Source organism: Haemaphysalis longicornis, unplaced genomic scaffold (assembly GCF_048455015.1).
Source record: "Haemaphysalis longicornis isolate Haplotype H1 unplaced genomic scaffold, Haemaphysalis longicornis Haplotype H1 scaffold_2, whole genome shotgun sequence".
NCBI lineage: Eukaryota > Metazoa > Arthropoda > Arachnida > Ixodida > Ixodidae > Haemaphysalis > Haemaphysalis longicornis.
Window position 1 is genome coordinate 240979924 of NW_027526295.1, and position 22917 is coordinate 241002840.

General features: G+C 48.6%; 1 protein-coding gene across 2 annotated transcripts in view; it reads left to right on the top strand.

Annotated features, from left to right (window-relative positions):
• Nucleotides 1–2963: 2963 nt before the first annotated feature.
• Nucleotides 2964–22917, top strand: part of Atp8b (ATPase phospholipid transporting 8B) — a 65761-nt gene continuing 45807 nt past the window's right edge. Inside the window, exons 1-2 of one of the 2 annotated variants that reach the window (XM_077699928.1) lie at nucleotides 2964–2988; nucleotides 3433–3535. In XM_077699928.1, the coding sequence (XP_077556054.1) occupies nucleotides 3499–3535 (37 nt within the window). In that variant the 5' untranslated portion in view covers nucleotides 2964–2988; nucleotides 3433–3498. Of the gene's footprint in view, nucleotides 2989–3432; nucleotides 3536–17543; nucleotides 17906–22917 lie in introns of those variants that run through there. The other variant, XM_077699929.1, reaches the window with a different exon arrangement.

The window sequence follows — 22917 nt, forward strand, 5'->3', positions numbered from 1 at the left end:
GTTCTCTGCGCTGTTTACCGTTTTTCGTTATGAACAGTAATTCGACTAACCTAGCTTCTTATCCTCTTAAAGTTAGCTGTAGCGAATGCATTCAATTTTAGCCATATTTAAACTTCGTGTTGTGATTCCATAAGACGAAGAAACGAAAGCGAAGAAAGAGAAGCAAATACGATTTCGCAGTAAAGACGTCGTCGATAAGTACATTGCCAGGCTTTCAGTGTCCCGAGAAATTGTGTTCATTCCTGTCAGTTCGGCGTCCGATTCCTGGGCGTACTTGCATGCGACCAGTCGCATTCGAGCTGGCCGGAAAATGTTGTGGGAGTGCTTCTACGTTTTGCTGAACGCCTCTAATTACGTAGCAGTGTACTATATATAGCACGGTAAACCACACTCGACTTTGTCTCTACTGGGCAGGAAATAAACTACGCGATACTGTCAACGCCGCCGACATAAATATCCGTGTGCGCAGCGTGCTGCCTTCTCGAAAATAATTCCGACATGTTTCGCCAACCAGATAGGTACCTTGGTAAAAATGATGATGATGAAGGCTCGACCGGGAACGTAGCTCAACCCGAAAAAAAAATTAAGTAGTAGGTAACGAAACAACAACAAAAAACTGTGGTTGATTCCTCCGTCATGGGAATCGGTAAAACACGAAAGTGAAATGTGCAGCGAAATCTTCAGCTGAGAATGATTTGCGGGTCGGCGGGCTGTGTTGTGGGTGTGCTTAGTGAGCTACGTCCTGCTTGGGGATCGCTTCGGTAAAGGGGCACTGGCGTCAGTGAAATCTTCGTGTATCCCGGCATAAAACACTTTCGTGTTAAAATATAAAACCCGAAAACAAACAACCCTAAGAATAACGTACTCTGTAGTACTAAAGGTTGCTGCCCCGCAAGAATACTCTTTGTGCAGGGGTGCACCCTTTACAGGCCGCTTGATTCATTGTACTGGCGTCACTTCCGTGACGGATAAGACGTAAGTGAAATCTTCTCAATCCGGAATAAAACACTTTCCCGTTAAAAAAAGAGAAAGAAAAGAATACGGATATATGTGGCCAGATTAGTACCCATCAGTTTCGCCGTTGTAGCGGGCAACCTTGACATTGTTGTATCGTTACGGGCAATCTTGTCATCTTGGGTAGCACGGTCGCGATGAATTATTGGCACAGCGACGTGCTTCCCCTATCTAGGATCACTGTGCATATTAACTTTAAGGTACACGCAGCCAACCGTTAAGGTTGCCAGGCGACCAAGCTTTTGTAGTCTGCTGAAAGCAAGTGTCTCTTTGTCCAATTATGGCAAACAAACTAAAATGCGAACGAGATGAAAGAAACGGCTGTCATTAGGAACGCTCGTTCATTTATGCCGAAACGCACGGGCTGCTTTTTTTGCTTGTTTAATTGGCATCGTGCGAATGAACTGGCTATTGCGAACCAGAATGTTGTAGGGAGGATTTAAGAAAAAAAAAAGTGAAATTTTCTTTCGTCCAAAGCGTCGACACCTGTTAGCCGACGTAGTGTCTCCTGATTCACTTCACACTTCAACTGCAGAATTGAAGTCCTCCCCACTTGCCCCGCTGTTCCATCACCGTCGTCCGTCGACGCTAGCGGTCTGAACTTGGCGTGTGGCGGGCCGCTTTGTGACTGACTTCTCGGCCCGCCGGCAGGCAATAGCGCTGCCCCATCTCGTCGCCACATGCACAGGAACGGCGCGGCAGGTGGCGGCGACAATCGATCATTGATGGCTTCCTTTCTCCCCGCCTTGGCGACGTATCATTAGCATCGATTACTGTCGGCTCTGCTGTCGGAGCCTCTGGCCTCCGTCAGTGTGCTTAGTACGCCTAATGAAGTCCGCGCGTCGGACGAGTTGCTGTGGCGACTCCGGGAACGTCACGGCGCTCTGCAGTCATTCGCCCGCAACAGTGCCGCTTTGTTCGATACAGTACCTTCAGCGGCAGTCAGAAGGCACGCACGTTCGCCTTCCAGGACTTGGGGATCGATGGAAGCTTTTCTCGGTTCTTTTCCAATGTGCCGGTCGAGGGCCGTGGCCGCTGCGTTCTGAGTTGGGTCCGTAATACGGCGGCACCCGGGAGCATCTATGATTGCGAAATAACGTCAGATGTGGTTCAGATTCGTCCACTGCGGCTGCCCACTATGCCGTCGCTCACTGCCGAAGGTCGCTTCAGCAGGTGACGCACTGAATTATTCGTTGTAGCTGAAACGTCCGGACCATCGGAACCGATACGCTGCAGCCCTCGCCAGTTGCTTCCAAAGCTTCCCTCTACGTTTACTATACTGAACAGCTTACAAGGGTTTCTAAGGAGTGTAAATAAAATAATCTAATGCTGAACTGGCGTGTACGTGAGACAAACAGCTTACGCGTCACGCACACCGTAAACATCCGCTGGGGGGACGCGATAAGTATATGGCACATCGTTGAGTTACGGCGATGAGCTGTGACTCGATAAGCTGACAATACTGGTTGCTTATTGAAGCGGACAGGGTGTCAGGTCGCACGTCGCTAATGGAAAGTCCAGCCGAGAATGGGGTGGGAACATTGTAAACGGAATGAGTGTGCCCCCCCCCATCAGATGTGGGCCGTGGCGATTGTGTCGGCCAGGTGCGGACCCTGCGACAATCGTTTAAAGCTACAGAAATTTTCATTCTCTAAGCCTTGGTGACATCTTGATATGTTCTGAACTGTGCTGCACATGCGTGGTAGATAGATAGAAACTTGATTGTTCACGGGATGCTGGGGACGAATCAGCCGCCTCGGTCCAGGCAGCCGCTGAGGGCCCTGATGATGTGGGCCTCCAGTTCCCATTGCTCTTGGAGACTCGCCGCAACACCCAGCCGCTCTCCAGCCAGCCGCTCTCCGGCACTCCCAGAGAATGTGGTCCTGCGTAGGGGGAATAAGGCAGTGGGGACAGAGTGGGACAGGGGTGTCTGGCCTGCGTTGGAATAGATGGAGCCGAGTGTGTGTGGGAAGTGTTCGTGTTTGTGCCTGCCGAATGATTACTTGCTCGCGGCGGGTAAGCCCGGAGTGGAGGAACGGGAACGTGCGACGGATGATTCTGTCGACTGCGCCAATCAAATCGGCGCTACAGCACAGCCCAGTCGTAAGAGAGCTGCTCCCAGGACAGCGAAATTGAAAAGGTCTACGCGTTGCAGTGGCCGAACGATAAACTGTCAATTTCTAAAGCTTGTAAATTAGGGCACGGATAAAACAAATAACGAGCTGCTTGTGCGCATTTTCCTTGAGCTGGCCGTGCAACGATCGCAGTGTCCTTGTCTTCGAAGTCCAGAAGCGGCGTGCAATGCTGTGTTAAATGCATTGTGATTGCACGGCGCACAGTCGCAATCGCGTTCAGTGTGGCATCTACGGCATAGCGTATAACGCCCTCTATATTTTCATGTATCCTTTCCCCACGCAGGCTGAGCGGCGGCGCATGCGAGCAGCCGCCGGTTCGCCCTTGCATGGCTGAGGACAGCGGCCAGTCATGGGCTTTGCGTGCTGGGCTAGGGAGGTCCGCCAAGGTGAGCACTCTCCCCGCTGCTATTGCTTTTCTGCTTTTGTAATACAGTGCTGTATATATGGCTGACTGTATAGCGACAGTTTATACCGTCACATAAACAACACCTAAATCACACTTCCAGACTTATCCCTAATCTGCGGTGTGTAAGTGTAGTATGTGGTAGCGAGAACGAGACGTTATGGTGGCTGGATGAATAACCTTTCCCATCGCGTGTTAGTAAAGTAACAGCGAAGTTGTGGTGTTATGAGGAAGGCACAAGTGACTTCATATCCCTTTAGGAGTGGAAAGAGGTTTCCACCGAGGGGCGCTGAAATGGATTCTCTCATATTTGCGGACGCAGTGCAACCCTTATAGTACCTTATTCGACTGTGTAAAGGAAGCCCAGAGTCTTGGTTTGTCTGCAATTCGTGCAACAATCTAAAACACGATGCGCCCTTCCCTGCAAGTTACTTCAATGACGTCACACTGACCTGCGACGCCTTTTGGCACTTTCCCACTATAGTCAAAATGTTGATTTGCACCTACGCAGCGGCAAAAATTGCGCCGGTAAAACATGCTCGCAGTCCGGTATATTTCGCCACGCGGGGCTGTGAGTGGTTTGTCGCGGACGACTCCATCAACAAATCGGTGGGGAAAATGTGAAGAAAATGTTACGCAATGGACTTTCCTCTGCATAAAACTGCGCGTAAATCGGCCGGAAGAACGTAGAGCATGGCCTACGTATTCCCTGGGCATTATTCTGGAAAGGTAAAACTAAAAAGGTAAGCCTTTTAGTGTTGTTTTAATCCAAGCTGTCAACGACGAAAACAAAACGTTTACTATAGGAGGCGTTGTGGTTGGCCGTATCACTGTTGTTATGGATATGTCATGCAGTGGGTGTCGCGCTATAGCCATTCATGAAGCTTCTCTCGCCCAGTTGTCCTGATTGTCAAAGCCAGATTTTTCACGTCAAGCAACGACCTTGGCTCAAAAAATGGAAATAGTGTGCCAGCTGGAGCGCGGTAGCCTCTATCCACGTGAAAAAAGCAACAGTATGTAGTGAGTGCCCTTGTAGCGTGATTTGACGCAGAAATTTAACTTGTAAGTTCTGGGAAAATTTGTGCTTTTTCGTGTTGCCGATAATCCAGTTAATGTTATTCTCAGCGGAACAAAAAGTGACAGCGTACGGGAGAAGGAGGAAAAGAGAGAGGGAGAGTGCGCCGCCTTGCTTGCTCCTAAAGCCGCGCGCTGGCACATGCAAAGCGCCGTGCCCCTTGTTCCGCTGTTTGAGCGCGGGCCGCGACAACGGTTTTTATCGAGCCTTTTGCGAGGGGGCGTCGACAGTGGTTGGCCACGCAAACGGCACACGTGTATCGACTTTGCGGACTCGCTTAGAGGCTAAGGCCATGAGGACGTCAAGGCGAACCTGGGCTCGCCGTGTCCGATCGCATCAGAGCTCGTTCTTTTTTTTTTTTTTTTTTTTTTGCATTTTCGTGACTTCCTTCTTTCTTCTTTCTTTGTTCGGCTACGGCGCTGCACGTGTTCGTTATTGCTTCCCGCTCTGCACTCCCCTGCTTTGTCGGCTTGTACCGAAGAGCATCTGTGCCGAATGGCGCCTTTTCTACCCCCGCGATCGCTCGGTGATGCCAGGTACATTGAACCCGTGCTATTACGAAAATGCATTGTTCCAATTTTCGTTGTATTGTGAAGTATCCGCTGTCCCAGTCTCATGCGTTTGGGTCGACACCGCATATACCGAAATACTACTTCCTATCATTTTTTTTTTGTCTTGATGACTTCGTTATAACGAAAGTAAAAGTAAACTTTTGTTTTAACTTGGGCTGCAATTCGCCCAAGATGTGCGCATACGAGTGAAAGCTGGGTTGACGAAAGTCCATAATGAAAGTCAATCCCAAACTTTTTTTTTTTTTTTCGAAGTTATAGATTGACGAAAGTCACCCAATAATTCCTAACTTCAAGAATTCCCTTTGATCGAGGAGCGAAAAACACTTTGTTAAACACTTTGTTTTATTGTTATCTTCTCGGTGGCTTAGTCGATAAGCCATTTCTCTACTATACGTGGTGAGCACGCAGCGGACGGAGGGTCGTGGTTGGTTTCACGAGCTCATACTCTTGCTCAGTGTCCGATTGAGGAGTTCCGGGATCAAGACGTGTAGCACCTCTACGACACTGTAAGGAGGCTTTATTGCCTAGACTGCTGGCAAAAGGTCCAGCCCTGAGGTGACCGTGCTTAGCCCTAGCGTAGGTCTCGCTGGACGCATATTTGCGATGCGGCTCCTGCACTGCGTGCGTGCTGCGTCGTCTTCCTTTCGAAGATCTGTCAAAGTGGCCGGAGCTGATTGTGGCTTCTTCAAAGTTATGATTGTGCAGGCTCTGGATGCGATCTTCATGGGGAATATATATATATATATATATATATATATATATATATATATATATATATATATATATATATATATATATATATATATATATATATATATATATATATATATATATATATATATATATATATATATATATAAAGACAAAAATAAGGGTTGGCAGTCAAGAAAACCTCGGAAAGCAAAGGGGAGGATGTGGTAGGTCATTGGAACAGAGAAAGAATTGGGAAAGAAAGGAAGTGGAGAAAAAATGGCCGCCGGGCGGGCGTTTTTCGCTTTCCTATTTTCCCTAATTTCCTATTCTGATTCGCTATATATATATGAGTGTATCGAACCGGAAAAAATACCGGTTCGGTTGCGGTTCGGGTTCGGGCAAATTCATTTCGTTCCGGTTCAGTTCCGGTTCGACTAAATCATGCGCCGAACCGGTTCGAAAGCTTGAACCGGTTCTCGAACCGGTTCAAAACTGAATTATTACTAAGGTGCGAAAAATCAGTTTTGTATACTTTAAATTCATTATAAAACTGAAGTATTTTTTCTTCACTCGAACTAGTGGTTTTTTAAAAAGCTCTGCAATACTACTGTCAAATTTGAAAATCTAGGCCAGGTGTAACAGAAAATGTACCAGCCTCTTTTTCACCACCCCTGTTGTCGTCCTAGAGACTAACACAAAGCCACCGCCAAGAGACATGAGTGTGTTATTTATTGGTGCCCCTCGCTTAGTTTTATTTTACTGCTTGGATGCTAATAATGGCTTAAGACATTGCCCATTTTGCTTGAATTACTTCCTTGTTACGTCACTGGTAATGCTGGGTGGCAGAAAATTTGAAAGTTTTTTCGGTGTTTCTCACCACTTCTTATGAAAACGATGTTCTTAACTACTCACCAAAGGCAGATCTTTCAAATAAGGCAAGGTAGAGCTTGGGTTTCATGGTCCATTGAGGATCCTTGGCCAAACATGTAAGAAGACGCGGGGGAAAAGATCGTCGACCACGGGCTGCGGCCCCTTCGTTATCGGACTTACTGCGACAATCAAGAGCGAATGCAGCCTGTATCCCCACTGCAAAACAATCAACAAAGAAAACGTAAAGCGGGCAAACACATGACCGCGCACACAACATGGCGTTTTATTCGCCTGTGAAGAGCAGTTTTACCTGTACAAGAGACTACCTAAGACGGTAGTGGAAATCAGCGAAACCAAGCGTCCAGTGCACAACGCTGGGCACATCTGTCAATTCGAAAGAACACAATCTCTAGAATTTCGAGTAGACACGTATCTTCGCTTACCTCACCCGCCGCGTTGGCTCAGTGGCTAAGACGTATTGCTAAGCCCAGAAACGCGGTTTCGGTTCCCGGCCGTGGCGGCCGCTTTTCTGACGGAGGCCAAACGCGAAAATGCCCGTGTGTTCGAGATTTCGGCGCACGCTAAAGATCCCCAGGTGGTCAAAATTCATCCGGAGCCACGTGCTGCGGCGCGCTTCAACACCTGTGTAGCGTTGGCGCGTTGACAAACCTCACAGTCAATCAAATAATCAAATTGTCACCATGTTGTGACCATGATGAGCGCGCTCGGGGCGTTTTGATTTCTTGAAAGGGGAAAAGTGAGCGAGAGATTGCGAAGTTGATGGCGCGTGAAAGAAAAAAAAAAAAGCCGCTAATGACACTTACCACCCGTTATCAATAACGTGATGGTCGAACCGTTTTGTCGAGCACCGGATCCAGGGTTCGTGCGGGTCCTTGAAATCCTTGAAAACCCTTGAATTCAGTAGTAGCATTTTCAAGGGCCTTGAAAGTCCTTTAATTTTTACAGGTCCTTGAAAACCCTTGATATTGGAGCGAAATTAAGACGACCACTTTGCATATGAAGAAATGTATTCCTACTCCGTAAATTTTCGCCACGTTTTTACGAGGAAACCTTTGAGTTTCAATTAGTAAACAGAATACACTTAGCAGATAATTTCCAACTCCTGGCCGCTCTGAAATCCGTTTCGGTTTTTAAGGGCCTGGCCGCGCTGAGATCAGTTTTGGTTTCAAGGGGTCTAGCCGGATCCATATCCAATCCATCCCTTCGTGTTTCTTTTGGGAGTTGCGTTGTTCTCTCTCGCGTCTCGAACGTTCGGCGTGGTTTGTGCGGCGTGTAATGTGTTCTGTCGAAATTACTGCACGCAGTAACTGAGTTAGGATAATGCCTGGTAAATCCAAGTTTCAATGCTCGTGGCTGAACAACGACAGTTATAGGCACTGGCTTGCATTGGACCCGGCGAGTCCACATCAGGTGAAATGCAACCCTTGCGCGAAAACGTTTGACATCGCTGCTATGGGAGGGTCCGTGCTGAAAAGTCATCTGAAACGCTCCAATCATGACGGGAACGTGAAGGCAGCAGTGAGTAGCACCATGAAGAACTTTTTGGTGCCCTCGCAAAGCGAGCAGTCTGTGGACCCAACACCTTCACAGTGAAGCGGGCGAAATGGCACTGCGGTGCACCGGCAGCAGGGCGCAAAGTGCCGAGCAAAATGACGGGGGGCAGCGCGTGTCGCTTTGCGCCCTGCTGCCGGTGCACCGCAGTGCCATTTCTCCCGCTTTCTCGCCCTCAAAGCGACAGCCCCAACCCTGGAACACATGCACTTGCATGGCGCTGCCCCGCCGTTTCAAAGTGACGGCCCGTCGTTTTAGAGAATTGGGCCCGCTAATGTACTTTTACTGTGTAAAGTGAGAAACCTGTTGATATGTTTTGTCTTGCAATAAATAATACATCTTGATGCACTGAAACTTGTGTTTTCTGGAAGTAAGGCCCTCAACATAGTCCTTGAAAATAGGCTGGCTGGGCCTTGAAAGTCCTTGAAAACGCTTGAATTTTTTTCTTTGATACCAGCATGAACCCTAACCGTTACATTTTTCGGTTCAGTTCCGGTTCGGTTCGGTTCCGGTTCGACACCTTATATATATATATATATATATATATATATATATATATATATATATATATATATATATATATATATATATATATATATATATATATATATATATATATATATATATATATATATATATATAATCTTTCATTGAGCCCTTTCGCCCTGTTAATATTTCAGAATCGCCGTGATATTCATTACAGCTGCGTTAAGCTTCCCTGAATTAGAGATCTGGACCGCTTCGTTTTTCTTAACAGCCGACCGCTTGAGCATTCGGTGTGCCGCATTCACAGCCGGCGGGAGAATTCCGCCTGCAGGTGTGCACAGGCCACGCTTCTGCAATGCGAACTTCTGTTATCACAAACAGGCGCACTCGGAAGCCTGCTCTAAACCTGACCAACTCGAATGGCAAGGAGAGCGAAACCTCTGTATAGGTAGATGCACGCTACGCGTGGATTCTATGTGCATCTGCTAACCACTGGCACGTCGATTTTTTTTCTCCTTTATTATTCCTTTTTTCGTGACTATAAGCGCCGCCAGCGCGGCATGGAGAGAGCTTCCGTCACTAAACGGTGCTTCACATGGCGACGAAAGTGTCTCCGAGGCTCACTAGTCCAGCCGCTTCCGACGTCTAGCCAGTCGAGTCACTACGATGGCCGGAAAAGCGTTAGTGCGGGTGGTGCCTGGGGAGGGGGGCTGTTCCTGTCCGCAACTCTTCGATCCGTATTTACTCACCCCCTCTGTCACAGCGCGGGAAGTGAAGAACGGTCCTCGTTTCCTCCTCCGCCTCCTCATTTTCCCCTCCTTCCTCTTCCCTCGTCGCTCTGCCTCCATCTCGCGTCTCCGTGGGCGAAGGCCGTCGTCTAATGTTTTGTCTTTGGAATTTTAGATATCGACCTCCTGATCAGATCGACTTCTCCTCCCGTGTCTTCTATTCTTTTTTTCCTACAACTGAGATGAGCGCGCGTCAAGGTCGCAGCTGTCAGTGGCCTCTTTTTTTCTCTCTCTCTCTCTCTCTCGTCTGTATTGTAGGTGTAACAAAGTGCGCACCTGGCGACTCGCAGGTGAAACGAACCGTACACAAGCTGCTGTGGCCGAGTTTTTTTGGTTGTGACACTCCGTAAGTGGCGTCGTCGTCCTCCTCCATGTTGGTGCGGCTCCCGCTATCTGTCACCGGCGTCGTCTTTGGGGGCGTGGCGGTTGCTTAACGTCGTTTTCGGGCCCCGCTAAACAAGCGAACCCGGTTCAGCGTCCAGATAGGAGAGGCGAGGCACGCTAACGGCAATTAGTGTTGCGAAACTTCGCCTGGAAGCTGCTGTGGGCTCGCCGAATACCTTTGTCCAGATTTGTGGCCGCCGCCACCGCCGCCGCCGCTCCTGAACTGTTTGCGTTGCTGCACTGCAGATGTTTATCTGCTCGCACACGCTGTCACAAAGGGTGAAGTAAAAATTATTTTCGCGCTGTTTTATGCTTCCCTCGCCTTGCGGCATACAATTCTTCATTTCTCACAATCGCCTGTTTTTTTTTTCTCTCTTTGTTGTTGTTGTTGTTGCTGCTGTTTGGTTTGTTTATTCGCATCTCAGCCGCGGCGCCGGCTTTTCAAATGGAGGCAAAAAACAAAAACGCCGATGTGTCGAGATATCGGTACACGTTAAGAATCCCTAGGCGGTCGAAATTAATCCGGGGCCTTCAGATACGGCATCGGGGCGTTAAAGCCACCGGGAATTTTCTTAGTTTATTTGTTCTGCTGCGTTTGTTTCTTGGTTAGTTTGTTTGTTTCTTTTGCCTTTGTTTTTGTGTTTGCCTTCGTGTTTGTGGCTGCTGCTGTTTTACTTTTTTGTTGTTTGTTTTATGGTGTCATGAAGACAAAATGCAACCTTTAATTCGAAAGAACTATACTCGGGTACAAGTTAAGAGCGGCAGTAGCCCGTGTATTGTATCACTCCGTCGAAACGACGGACCCGGATGTCAAAGCGCTCTCGTTTGGAAAGGAGATTGCGTTTAAAGGAGCCATGAAGAGAAAACACAAGTTTCGTTCATTCAAAAGATTACCTCGTTAGAATCATACTGACACCACTTTTAACGTAAAATTCGCTCAAGTAAGCTGAATAATTAAGAAAAAAGGGAATAGTGATGCGACCACCTAGCTCATTTCCCGCAACAGAACCTATGATGTCATACCAGCCAGCTCTGCGAGTGCCGGAGGGCGGCAAAAGCAAACGCAAATTAGGCAGAGCTGATAAGCTTGCCGAACGAGCTATTTGCGCTTAAGTTTAGGGCGCATTCTTTGTAAAGCCGTAATAATGGTGGGACAAACAGTGGAAGTTACGAAAGCACACGTAAACATAGAAGTACCAATGTGTACTGCTGTTGGTACTCGCACTATGCTTGGTTTAGCTGCACAGGACTGCGGGGCTTTGGGGTTGTTAAGACGACACTTGCCGATAGACGCAAGCAACGGTGTCTTAAGTGACCATATTTGTCGAGCGAGCACTATGTTTCACGAAACGATTATTTTCTCGCTGAACAAAAACGAGCCAGGTTTAAATACAGTCAAAAACAAACCAAAGGCAGAAAACGGCTTGCCACGGTATGGCGGCGCCATCTAGGTTCACTAACGGTAAACAAGGCTTCCTAATCGGCTGCAGAGCGGTCGGTTCCCGTGATGTCATTGCAGACCACGAAAACGCACGATTTAGCGGGAAAATCAAAATTTTAACTCTTATTGAATAATTTCTCAGTGAATAAAGCATTGTTTGCATTCGGACAAGCGCTGGGGGCACTATAAATCACGAAATCTTTCAAATAACACAAACTTGTATTTTGTCTTCATGGCTCCTTTAAAATGGGTGACGTTGTCTGCTTTCTCGCACGTAGTTTGATCGTCGTCGCAGCAGTAGTTTATAAGCACACGAAGTCTGAAAAGCCCTGAAAACAACTTGCGCCACGTTCAGAACACTCGCAGTATAGAGCACTCTTCGCACCGCGAGGATTCCAGCCATGACGGACGTTTTAACTGAAAAACCGCAAAAAAAAAGTATCGAACATTCCAAATTTAGCTCTGCACAGCGTCAGCAGTAACGTATATAGGCAGCACTAAAAACGCACTTATCAGTTTGTTAACTGCACGCTGGCATTTAAAGTGATGCGATCAAACGGAACTGGAGGCCCCAATAGAATCGCAGTCGTTTTTCGCGGTGGTGGCTTTGCTCGGCGGCCGCCAGTCACACCAACAAGATCGTGTGACGTCATAAGTAATAAATACTCTGTGGGAAAGTGGCTCGCGATTCGCCACTGCATGATCTGTTTTCCTTAACATCTAGATTTTTTTTTTTTTGAAGTTTGCGATAAAATTGATATCGTTGTTATCGGGGCAACGCAGTATTTTTAATATGCCAGACTTGCATTTTTATCGCGACCCCTTTATGGTTTGCCCTTCATGATATTCCTGTATTTCGAATTTCAAAGTCTCGAGTACTTTCGTGGCAATCGCAATCCTATTTTAGCGCGAAAACGCTGTCAGTGGCGTCTTGGCTGTTATGACGCACAGCACTGCGATGAGTAGCACTCCAGTTGCCAGTGGGCGGAATGGCCGAGCATCGCCGCAAGCCGACGTAGTTGGGATTGATTCACCGTGAAACCAACGGAGACAGAGAAAGCGTCCGTCCTTGCATGTGCCCGTCTATTTAATAGGCAGTTTTAGCATATCGTTACCGTGTTTACGTTACCGTTTACCGTATTTGCGGGAGTAGGCTTCGCAGCGTGAGAGTTACCGCGAACGGTAACTTACCGGCACAGGCTTCACCGTCGCCAGCGCTTCCGGTAACACGGTAAACGGTAACGCAAACACGGTAACGATATGCTAAAACTGCCTAATAACCGTAAACTTTCACGAGGGATCATAATGAAATAATTGGCCAGGGTGCGCTTCCTCTAGAGCGAGCGAGCGAGAGAGAGAGAGAGAGAGAGAGAGAGAGAGAGAGAGAGAGAGAGAGAGAGAGAGAGAGAGAGAGAGAGAGAGAGAGAGAGAGAGAGAGAGAGAGAGAGAGAGAGAGAGAGCACTCTTGAAGTAATGAGAGGAATGTGGAAAGGAGTAATGGTTTCCGAATGCAGCGCTCTGCTTTAAATCAGACGTCCTATCAGGCCTTGAAGTGAACCAGGGAACTGTAGGCCGTTTGGTCTTAGGCGCGCATGGAAAAACAACTAACGAAGCAGTACAGGGAGATATGGGCTGGGCGTAGTTTGAAGTTCGAGAAGCACAGAGTAAAATATGTTTTGAGATGAGGTCGAGGGCAATGGATCAACGAAGGTGGGCAGCTAAGGTTTTTAGGTACCTATACTTGAAAAGCGAGGTCACGCAGTGGTTAAGCAAGACTGAAAGGTTAACGATGAAATACGGAAAGAACAGTGGAGAATCCAAAACACCCAAGGTAACCAAAAAAGAGGCAAGGCGGATTGAAACGAATAAATGGAGAGAAAAAATGGAATCTAAAACGCCGTTAGAGATTTACAGGGCTGAGAAATTGAACATCAGAAAGGAAAATTTCTACGATAATTCCCAGGGCAGTGCTTTGCTTTTTGAGGCTAGAGCAGGTTGCCTGCGAACTAAGAGTTTTGTGGAGAAGTATTCACAAAATGATGGGGCATGCGTGGTCTGCGGAAAAGAAACAGAAACTATGCGGCACATAGTGTTAGAATGTGAGGGTATCCATCCAAATCTACATGAGGGAAATATTCGGCTTCCAGAAGCCCTTGGATTTAAAGGTAGCACAGAGGAAGTTAACTTCAAGGCTGTCGAGGGGACGAAAAGAAGATAATGCTGGTGGACGAAAAGCAGAGAGGGGAATATTGCCTAGGACAGTTACCACCTGTAACACGAAAAAAAGTATTTTGTGCCTAATAAGCTTTTTGTGCCAGCCCTAAGCAGCGCTAGTATTAGATGCGACTGCATCTAATTCACTCGCCTTGTCCCTCCATACGGCGTTGTTGTCCGTCCACACCCCTCCCCCATTCTCCTCGCCGCGCGAGCTGCGCTCTCCGCCGCTCACCCCCTCTCCTCCCCGATAACGAACACTATACGAACACTCTCTCGCGAGGGTCATTGGATTGGCTTGGCTTGGATTGGATTGGATTTGGATTAAAGTGGATTGTGTTGCGTCATAGCCGCGCCACGTTGCGTCATAGCCGCGGCAGGGGGTTCACGGCACGTTTCACGCGATGGGAGAATCAACCTAACGTTAACGACAACGGAACCCCCTATGCGTCGCATCTACACAGGGGTTCCCGCGAGGGGAGGTGGGAGCAATTTTAAACCAAAAGTATAAAACATAAGTATATTAGTCCTTTTTGGTAAGATGACAAGTCGTCACCCCGCTACAAAGGGGAAACCAATAGCGATCATCATCATCAGTTTAAAACCGGGGGGTGGGGGGGACAACCCATTAAGTTACGGAAGGGTAGGGCAAACAACTAGAATAGCACAGGCAAGTCGGTTGGTGACAACCGACGTCCCGATGCAGAGGGAGGGCCTCTAATCATCATCATCATCATCATAATGAGCCTGGCGATGTCAGCCAAGCTAAGCTGCCTGGCTTGCTACGCCAGATGAATGCGGTGACAATGATTATTATAATGATGAAGAGGAACACACATTATTTTGACTAGAGGTAGGTGCGTCGGGGATTTTATCCGCACATTTTTTTTTTTTTTGGTGGTGCCACTTGTTCAGAAATAAATAACTTGTAGAATATTGATGCCCTGAACTGAAGTCTAACTCTGTTTCATTGTGCATATACAGTTAATTTTGCGCTGTATAACAATTTCCTACCCGACGATAGAATAGGTACGCAATGCGCGCGATATCCTTTGCCGTAAATTTCCTAGTCGCCAAGAAAGTCTACTTCCACGGATGAATTGTTCAGTTCTATATTAGTCTGCGAGAGTGACATCCGCTGATGCGGCCGTACGATGAACCCTTTTACTGCTTATCCATAGCACCCCCAGCAAACATCCGTCGCGCTGGTCACTCTCCGTTTGCAGATATTGTAGATGCGCGGAGAGGTCGCCGATTTGTTTGTCGCCAAAGGAAACATTGCTGCATGAGTGGTGTGCCCCTTCATCGCGTCTCTCGAGCGCAGCCACTCATCGTTGCAAGTGGGTGGTCTGCTCGTGTGCTTGTGAAACACTCCTGCTGACGTGGAAAAACATCAATAAGAAAGGGAGGCTCTTTAAAAATGTTGGTCTTTAAGGGCTGTTACAGTATTAGTGGTAATGGATCTGTGAGGTGGTCGTCGTAACGACTAAATTTTTTTAAACCTTCTTAACTTAAATTGCAGTTTTGATGCTATCGCTTAAGCTTGTACTCCGAATGTTCGGAGACAAGTATGCGTTTCAAGATATTAGTCTACGAAATTTGCGTCATTTGCATGTTCCATCTATTACCACGTTGATTATGATGTGAGCGGGGACAGCGACCGTTTTGACGGCATTTTTTTAGCAATGATATTCTCTGGGCACGTCCATGCACGCTCGGGAGCTAGTGGTTCTCAGCCATATGATATATGTTATGCGGGGGTCGACTTCTGCTCCTAGTTATTGTGCTTTCATCCACATTTGTATTTCTGTGCGGTGTCAAGTAAATTGATTGATTGATTGATTGATTGATTGATTGATTGATTGATTGATTGATTGATTGATTGATTGATTGATTGATTGATTGATTGATTGATTGATTGATTGATTGATTGATTCGGATGCCTGGCGTATTGTGGATGCAATTTGCTGCCTCGCGGCCGCACACGATTTGTATACGGACGATGCCTGTCGTTTGTTATCTTTCGCGTATTTTTTTTTGTCAGATCCAATATGCGATTGGCGGTGAAGCTACAAAAAAGTCAAAAAGAGAAAAATGGTTAAAATGCGAAGCCTTCTTTTATACAACTTTAGTCAAAGTAAAAAATCTGAAATCCAAACTGCTTCTACCCTGTCGGAATGGAGAAATCGGATAGACGACGGCTTCGCAACGCCAAGGATCGAGCCAGGTTCGATTCCGACCACGGGAAGCGTTTTTTAACTCCGCAATTAGAAATACCGATGAATTGCCGAGCGCGCGCACGTGAGCGCGGGCCTCGCAGTGACCGCCAGACAGTTCAAAAAAGCCAAAAAAAAATGGCTAGCGCTCGTGTGTGCCTCGTGACGACCGTCCAGCGTCCCCTGCGTACGGTTGTCAAGCCAAGCATACACACTTAGGGTGATTGGCTAAGATTGCGGCGACCGCCAGGCAGTTAAAAAAACCAAGAAAATGCCGAGCCCTTGTGTGTGCGTGCCTCGCGGCGGCCTCTCAGCATACCCGCGCACGTTTGTCAAGCAAATCATTCCCACCTAGAGAGATTGGCCAAGCTTGGCAAAAAAAAAAAAAAAAAAAAAACCTACAGCGTTCACCGTAATCGGGGCAACATTTGCTCGAGCGAGAAAGGGAGCTCCAGCATCCGCCGTAATCACAGCAACACTTGCTCGTAACGAGACGGGCACGTCATTTCGTGCGCCCCTCCAAGGTGTTGTCCAATGATTATCGTGCGGGAGCTCAATTTCTTGGTAGAAGTTTAGCATTGCGGGGTCGTAGGTTTGACCCAACGTATTCTAGTAACGTTGGTTTGACCGGTTTCTTATCAAGAACTTTGCAGTCGCGATGTTGTTTGAGCATGGGCGTGTGCATATATGGGTAGGAAACATGGATGTCGTTACAGATACCGGGGAATGCCGCTTTCGGTCCATCTCCCGCGAAGGCATGCGTCGGGTGTATACGGTCCTGGATCTGCGCGACGAATCTCTACTTAAGGCATTTCAGACGACGATCCTTATTCATTTTCCGTATTTTTGCCACTCATACGAATGCTGCTGCCGCTGCGTGAAAGGCGAGGCGGCATCGTCTGCGAAAGTGAAGGCATTAATGTCGAATCGAACGCTGCTGAGGGACCGGTTTAGCGCCGCAGTCTGTTCTGCGCCGGCAACAGCGCCCTGGATCGTTGGTGACTGTTGAGCCGCTGGGCGAGGGGAGCGATCGGAGGGCGAAGCTCGGCCTGCCGCGTGCTGAAATCGAACCGGTCTGCGCAACCTCCACGCATGTTCGCGCGCTCGTTTGCTTTCTCTCTTATTCCTTGAGGCACGCGCTTTGGAACGCGTCGCAGCCTTTCCCCGCGCATCTTGCTTCTTTATCTTCACAGCGGTTATAGATCATCGTCGATCCGTGCCACGGGCTGTGAGCAGCTCCGGAGAAAGCGATGGTGACAATGGACGCAGAGACTCCCGTGGCATAAAACGTTGCCCTGAATAGTCGTGACTCCTAGAAATTTCTTTGTCCTGAGGTCTATCTGAGGAAAGAATCGCTCTTATCCCTTCCACTTCAATTCACAGGCTGTCTTTAAGTAACCGGCATGTCCTTCTGGATGGCGCGGGGGTATGAGTATAATTCGATTAAATCCCCTCGTTACATTACGTTTATGCAATTGCCCGATGCAGTGACGTCCCCTTTTGCCGCAGCACATTCGCTCTTCGTTTTCGGGCGTTCCAAGTCAACAGTCGGCGGCCCTTCCCGTTCTCCCCTTCGCTCGGCGGCTGACACGCGCGCCGTTCTTGTACATGCGTACATCGCGGCAACAGCTGACGAGACCGTCGTGGTCGTCACCATCCATCAGGCGCGGCCGGCGTAGACGCGCCCTTGGCCCCCCTGCGTGTCCGGAAAGGCGTTGCCGTGGCCCAGGGCGGGGCCTGCAGCGATATCCGCGCCGCGCGCGCCCGGGCCCCGGACAGCGGTCGCCCGCGAGCCGCGGTCGCCGACGGCCGCTGGCGACGTGGTCGCCGCCGCCGGGAGTGCGTGGCGATGCTGATGCCGCTGAAGCGCGAGTCGCCGCCGCCGCCGCTGCCGCCGCCGCTCGGAGCACAACAACGCCGGCGGTCCAGCGTCTCGGCGCGACGCCGGGCCTCGTTCGTGGACGCGCCTCCGTCCGACCAGCTGGAGGACCCGGACACGCCGAGCCCGCAGGACTACCGCGCTGCCGCCTGCAGCCCCCGGCGTGAGTGCGCTGCGCCCCTGCGCTCGCTCTGGCCGACCCGTTTCGAATCTCCCGCCAATGTCCACATGGCGTCTGCCGACCTCTTGATGCGACTTGCACGTATACAAGCGGGGCTGCGAACAAAAATTGGCCTAGTCCAGGTTCCTGGACCAGTTTTCTTTTTTTCAATTGCGAAGTTTCAGAGGAAACTGTATTGCTTTCCTTCGTAGCCGTAGGGCTGCCTGCATTTCAGGTGGTTGTCAAATTTTGCTTCGCAGAAACTTTCTTCACCTTGAGGGTTTCCGCTAAATCTGGTCGATTAGCAAACGAGGCCGTGTACACGCTGCGGCTGATATTTCCGCACGGCTGTCTGCTGAAGGCAGCATCGGTCACCCGTGGCGGTATTTCATCGAATAGTTGGATCAAAGTTTTCGGTATAGGCGGATGCTCGACTGGATGCTGTGACAGATCTTTCGGAGGAGTTAACTTTTGCATGGATGGCTTCTTTTTTTCGCATGGCAGTGCGGTCAGCGAGGTGAGAAGTTGTTTCTTAGCTAAACCAAATTGAGTCGTTCGTTTCGCCTGCAACATGAATGTAGCGGTGGATCGGAAACGAATTTGCCTCGTAGAAAACTATGCTGTAACTTCTCACTAACTGTTTGCAACAGTCGAATGCGGTTGTGGAGAAAAACAAAGAAAAATATTATAACGCCCATCCCGCCGAGTGGGTACATGCCAAACACTTCGAGGGCATCATCATCGTCGTCGTCATTAGAGCACGTGGATAAAGTCGGCTGTGCCGCAGGGCGTTTGGGCTTACGCCATAACCTACGGCGCAAGTCAGCCAATACAAGCTTCGCTTGAAAAAAACTGATCGCGCACACGATTGCACACGCAGACCCTGCTCGGAATGACTAGAGACTTTTGTTCGCTTACTACAGTATGATACTTGAAAGCGGCCGTGCTTTTAAGTTGGCAGAGGTGCACTGCTTAATATTCTTTTTAGTGTGCGCGGTCCGCCGAAATTTTGAGAGGTGCTATATCCCTGGCACGCGAGGCTATAATTAAATGCCGTTTCATGAGCTTCTTTCCAATCCTGAAATCGGCGAGCTGCGTCTGTGCGGCTGTCAGTGCCTCGGCATCAGTGCAACTCGACGCTTGAGGCTTGCTTTAGTATCTTCCGCTATACGTTACGTTAACTGCAACCTTAATTTATATGGTGTTGTTAGAAGGGTCCGATGACAGCATGACGTCGTGATTCGTGATGCCTATTTTAAGTCAAAGACAGTTTTACGAGCATTGCAAGTTGGACTGCGCCGGAAGAAATAAACTGCTGAGAAGTGTGAAAAACTGTAGTCCCTCCACCGTTAGAACCAGCCCCCGTCTCGGTATTTCGACAGCCTTTGGTTTTTTTTTTTTTGGAGGGCACTCCACTTTAGTGGATAAGCTGTGTGTGTTGCAACCAAAGCCTCTATCAGTGGGTGAGGCAACGATGAAAAACTTTCAGGGCAGCAATTTCCTCGCCGTAAAAACGTTGCGACAGTATTCAGTGAGCAGTATAAAACGTACGAAGCACGGCGCCACCAGCACCTTCAGCGTATGGGCATAGAATGCAGCGTTATAGTATTAAACTTGAGGAATTGCGAAATCCCGTAGCCCGATGTAAACGTTTCACATAAAATGCTAAAGTGTCGCTAATTGGACTTCGCTAATCGTCCTACATTGTGGTTGGGAAGAGAGAGCGCAAAAGCTTTCAAGAAAGACAATGAGCTCGGCTTCCTATAGATCATTTCGCCCACTTCCCCTGCTCCACGTAGATGCATTATTTAAAAGAAATAAACCCCGGGGGACATCTAAGCACTTCTTATGAATTGCGTATGCGTAAGCATTGACGTCCAATTGAACGCCGCTGAGTTTCAAATTGAAGCTCTCCCCAAAACGCCGCGCTGAATTTCAACTCGATCGCTGGTGAATAGTGCGCCGCTGGGCGAGAGGAGCAGAGGCGGCCGGAGGGTGAAGTGAGTCGGAGCGAGGATAGCGGAAGCCAAATGGCTACCGCCGCCACACCCTCCGCTTTGCCACGTGACTCAGCGCTGGGCATGCGTCGTTTAAACGGAGGCGGGTGCTTCTTTGCTTCGTGTTTTATCCTGAGGCACGCGCTAAGGAACCACATGACGCGTCGCAACCAATGGGAATTTAGGTACCGGTTTTTATGACCAGCTTGCGACGCCAGTCAGTGCGACTGCAGCGCGCTAATTTGAAACCGGTTTTAAGTTATTTCATATGCGAATGATAAGGAGCGCGTACTGCCGTTCGTATACGGTCACGCGCTACTCAGGTTTAGCCCCTTATTTGTTACGTGGCAAGATAGGCCCGAGGCCCATAGCGATGGAGGTAACTGAAGAATTCTCTGCGTTAATTGAAAAAGGGCGAGCAGGCCCCGACTGTATGCATTCGCACATACTTTGAGTCTTGCATGTTTATTAAAACGACGTGTATGTATATATAAGCTCGAGAATTCTTTCAACTATCGTGAAACTTGACAATGATAAAAACCGTAGGGTGTCCGGCGCTGATTGAACAAAAAATATGCGAAGGACCATGCTGGCGAGTGCTACATGTTTAAATAAGTTCCGCACGGTACTGTGCAAACGCGGCGGCACCCGGTATACCGAGTCAAACGCGCGCGTTCAAGGTTTGTCAGATTTGCTATGTTCAGGCTGGTCGCCGAGAGGAAGGAGTTTGCTCACGCACGCCCTTCAGCCAGCCTTTGTATAAGGAGCTTACCTGCGCTCAGCTCGAAGCACTTTGCTACCCCGTGAAGAAGTGATGTCGTGTAGGAACAGCTTGCAGCTGGCAAACATTAAGCCAAGCCAAGTCGTCCGTTTAACGCGCTCACGTCAGGTTAACCTTGTTTGAGTAGCGTGTGCTCTTCGAGAAGCCTCCTCTGCCAGACGCCTGCCTGCTTAGTTAAGCTGACCGAATTAAAGTCGCCGGCACTTTCGCCGGTTAAATACGCGGAAAACAGCGCGAATTAACGGGACACAGAGTAGAAGACACGCACACGGCGCCGTGTGTGTGCCTTCTACTCCGCGTCCTGTTAATTCGCGCTGTTTTCCACGGTTTTAACATGCACCAACCAGCCCACTTGCTTCCCGTTCTAAGATACTTTCGCCGGGTGTCTTGGTTTAATGTCTATAGGCAGCATGAAACAGCTATTCCCACCGTAATTGTGGCCTTAACGTGGTAAGAGCGGGCGCAGATAAAAAAAAATGGCCGCATCGCCACTCCGTGGATGATGGCGAGGGTGCGGAGTCGAAATGACGTCCAAGTTGCTCCCCGAGTGACATAGTGACATCCGATTTGCGTCCCCCCCCCCCCCCCCCCCCCCGATTTGAGCCGTGAGTTGCACCTTGATTATTCCCTAAATGAAACTGCAACTCACGGCTCAAATCGAATTTCGCTTGATTTTCGCTTGATGGTGGTGTGCGCGTGGATGGACGCGGATGGACATTGGGAGGTCCTAAGGTACTTCGCACCATTACAGGCGAAGGAGTAAGCCGTTTGACTCTCGGGTACTAACTCACGGTCGTAGCACAATGGGTAAGGCGACTGACACTAACTCTGTCTGGTCTACCAGACACAGGCTGGAATCCTGCCGTTGCCTGTATGCTATGCGCACGAACGCGGGCGGGCATTGTGCGGTCCTAAGATACTCCGCACCTAAAACGGAATTGACAGGGAGGTGACCGGGCCAGCTTTAATTTTGGAACGGTTTATTGACAAAAGCGCGAGTGCCTGCCCATAAAGTGCGAAGAAGATGCGCGGCATGCCTGCGCGCATCGACGTCCACTCGCGTCAAACGCTGTAGACCCTTGACAGGCTCCGGCGTTTCTGTCAATGAACTAGCCGAAAGTCGGCCCTCGTCCTGTATCCTTCCTGTCCGCGTCTTTTTTATTTGCGGCCCCCGTTTTTCCACCACGTTAAAACATGCATGCACGGACAAGCCCACACCTGGTGTACCGTAGGCACGCTATACCCTTAACAACGGAACTCGGAAAAGATTCCCACCGAGGGTTGTCTCAATTGAACAAAATGAAGCTTAATGAATCGGCATGCTTGGTGCAACGTTTGTCTATCTTGTTTTGTTTTTCTATATGTTTATAGAATGAGAGCCACTGCAGTTTTTCGCTTCCATTCGCGGCACGCCTATCGACGAACACCATGTGTTGCGCATCTCATTGATGTATTTTGCTTACAAGCTGCCTTAGTTCAGTACCTGTCAAATGAATTTGAATGAAATTTGGGGTGTCATCTATAATACTTCGAGTTTGTTTTTGTACAGCCACGTAAATACCTCCTGAAGGCTCAGCGCTCAAAAGTGTCCGTGATTTTTGCTTCTAATACTTGTTAAAAAAAGACTGTTTTACGAGAACCAGAGAGGGAAGGGGAGGGGCTGGGAAGGTATATAATAATAGATCTCTTACCCACCTGGGGCAGTGAAAAAGCTCAGCAAGCAAAGCAAGGCACAGCGTTGTGCGCATAGGAGCTTGGTCTGAAATGTGTGTGAACCAGAATGAAATTTTTCAAAATTCGCAATTTTTCAATAGATGGTTCTCTATTTTGTGCAAAAACTTGTGATCTTATTGGTTCATCAAAATACAAAGTCCGCTAGCCTGATCACAAGCAGAAGTGATTGTCATCGCTTGTGAAACTATGCTACATGTCTCGCAGCGCGCAAGCTTAACGCCGACAGCCTCATTAGCATTTACTTGTAGTTATTCAGTACTCCATAAAAGCCAAACATGTGTTCAGGCAGTGAAAATTTTTAGCTAACGGCACTGCAGAGCGTTCAGTAACTCCCAACCATGTGCATCCATAGGAAACAGCAGGTTCTGCAGTCACTATTTTGTAAATGGTAAAAAATCAAACGATCCAAACTTATCCCCACGGCGCACACTGGCTAGGGGGTGTACAAAATAAGAATTCATTGTACGTGTGGTTGTAGCCTCTGTATGCACAAATTTAACTTT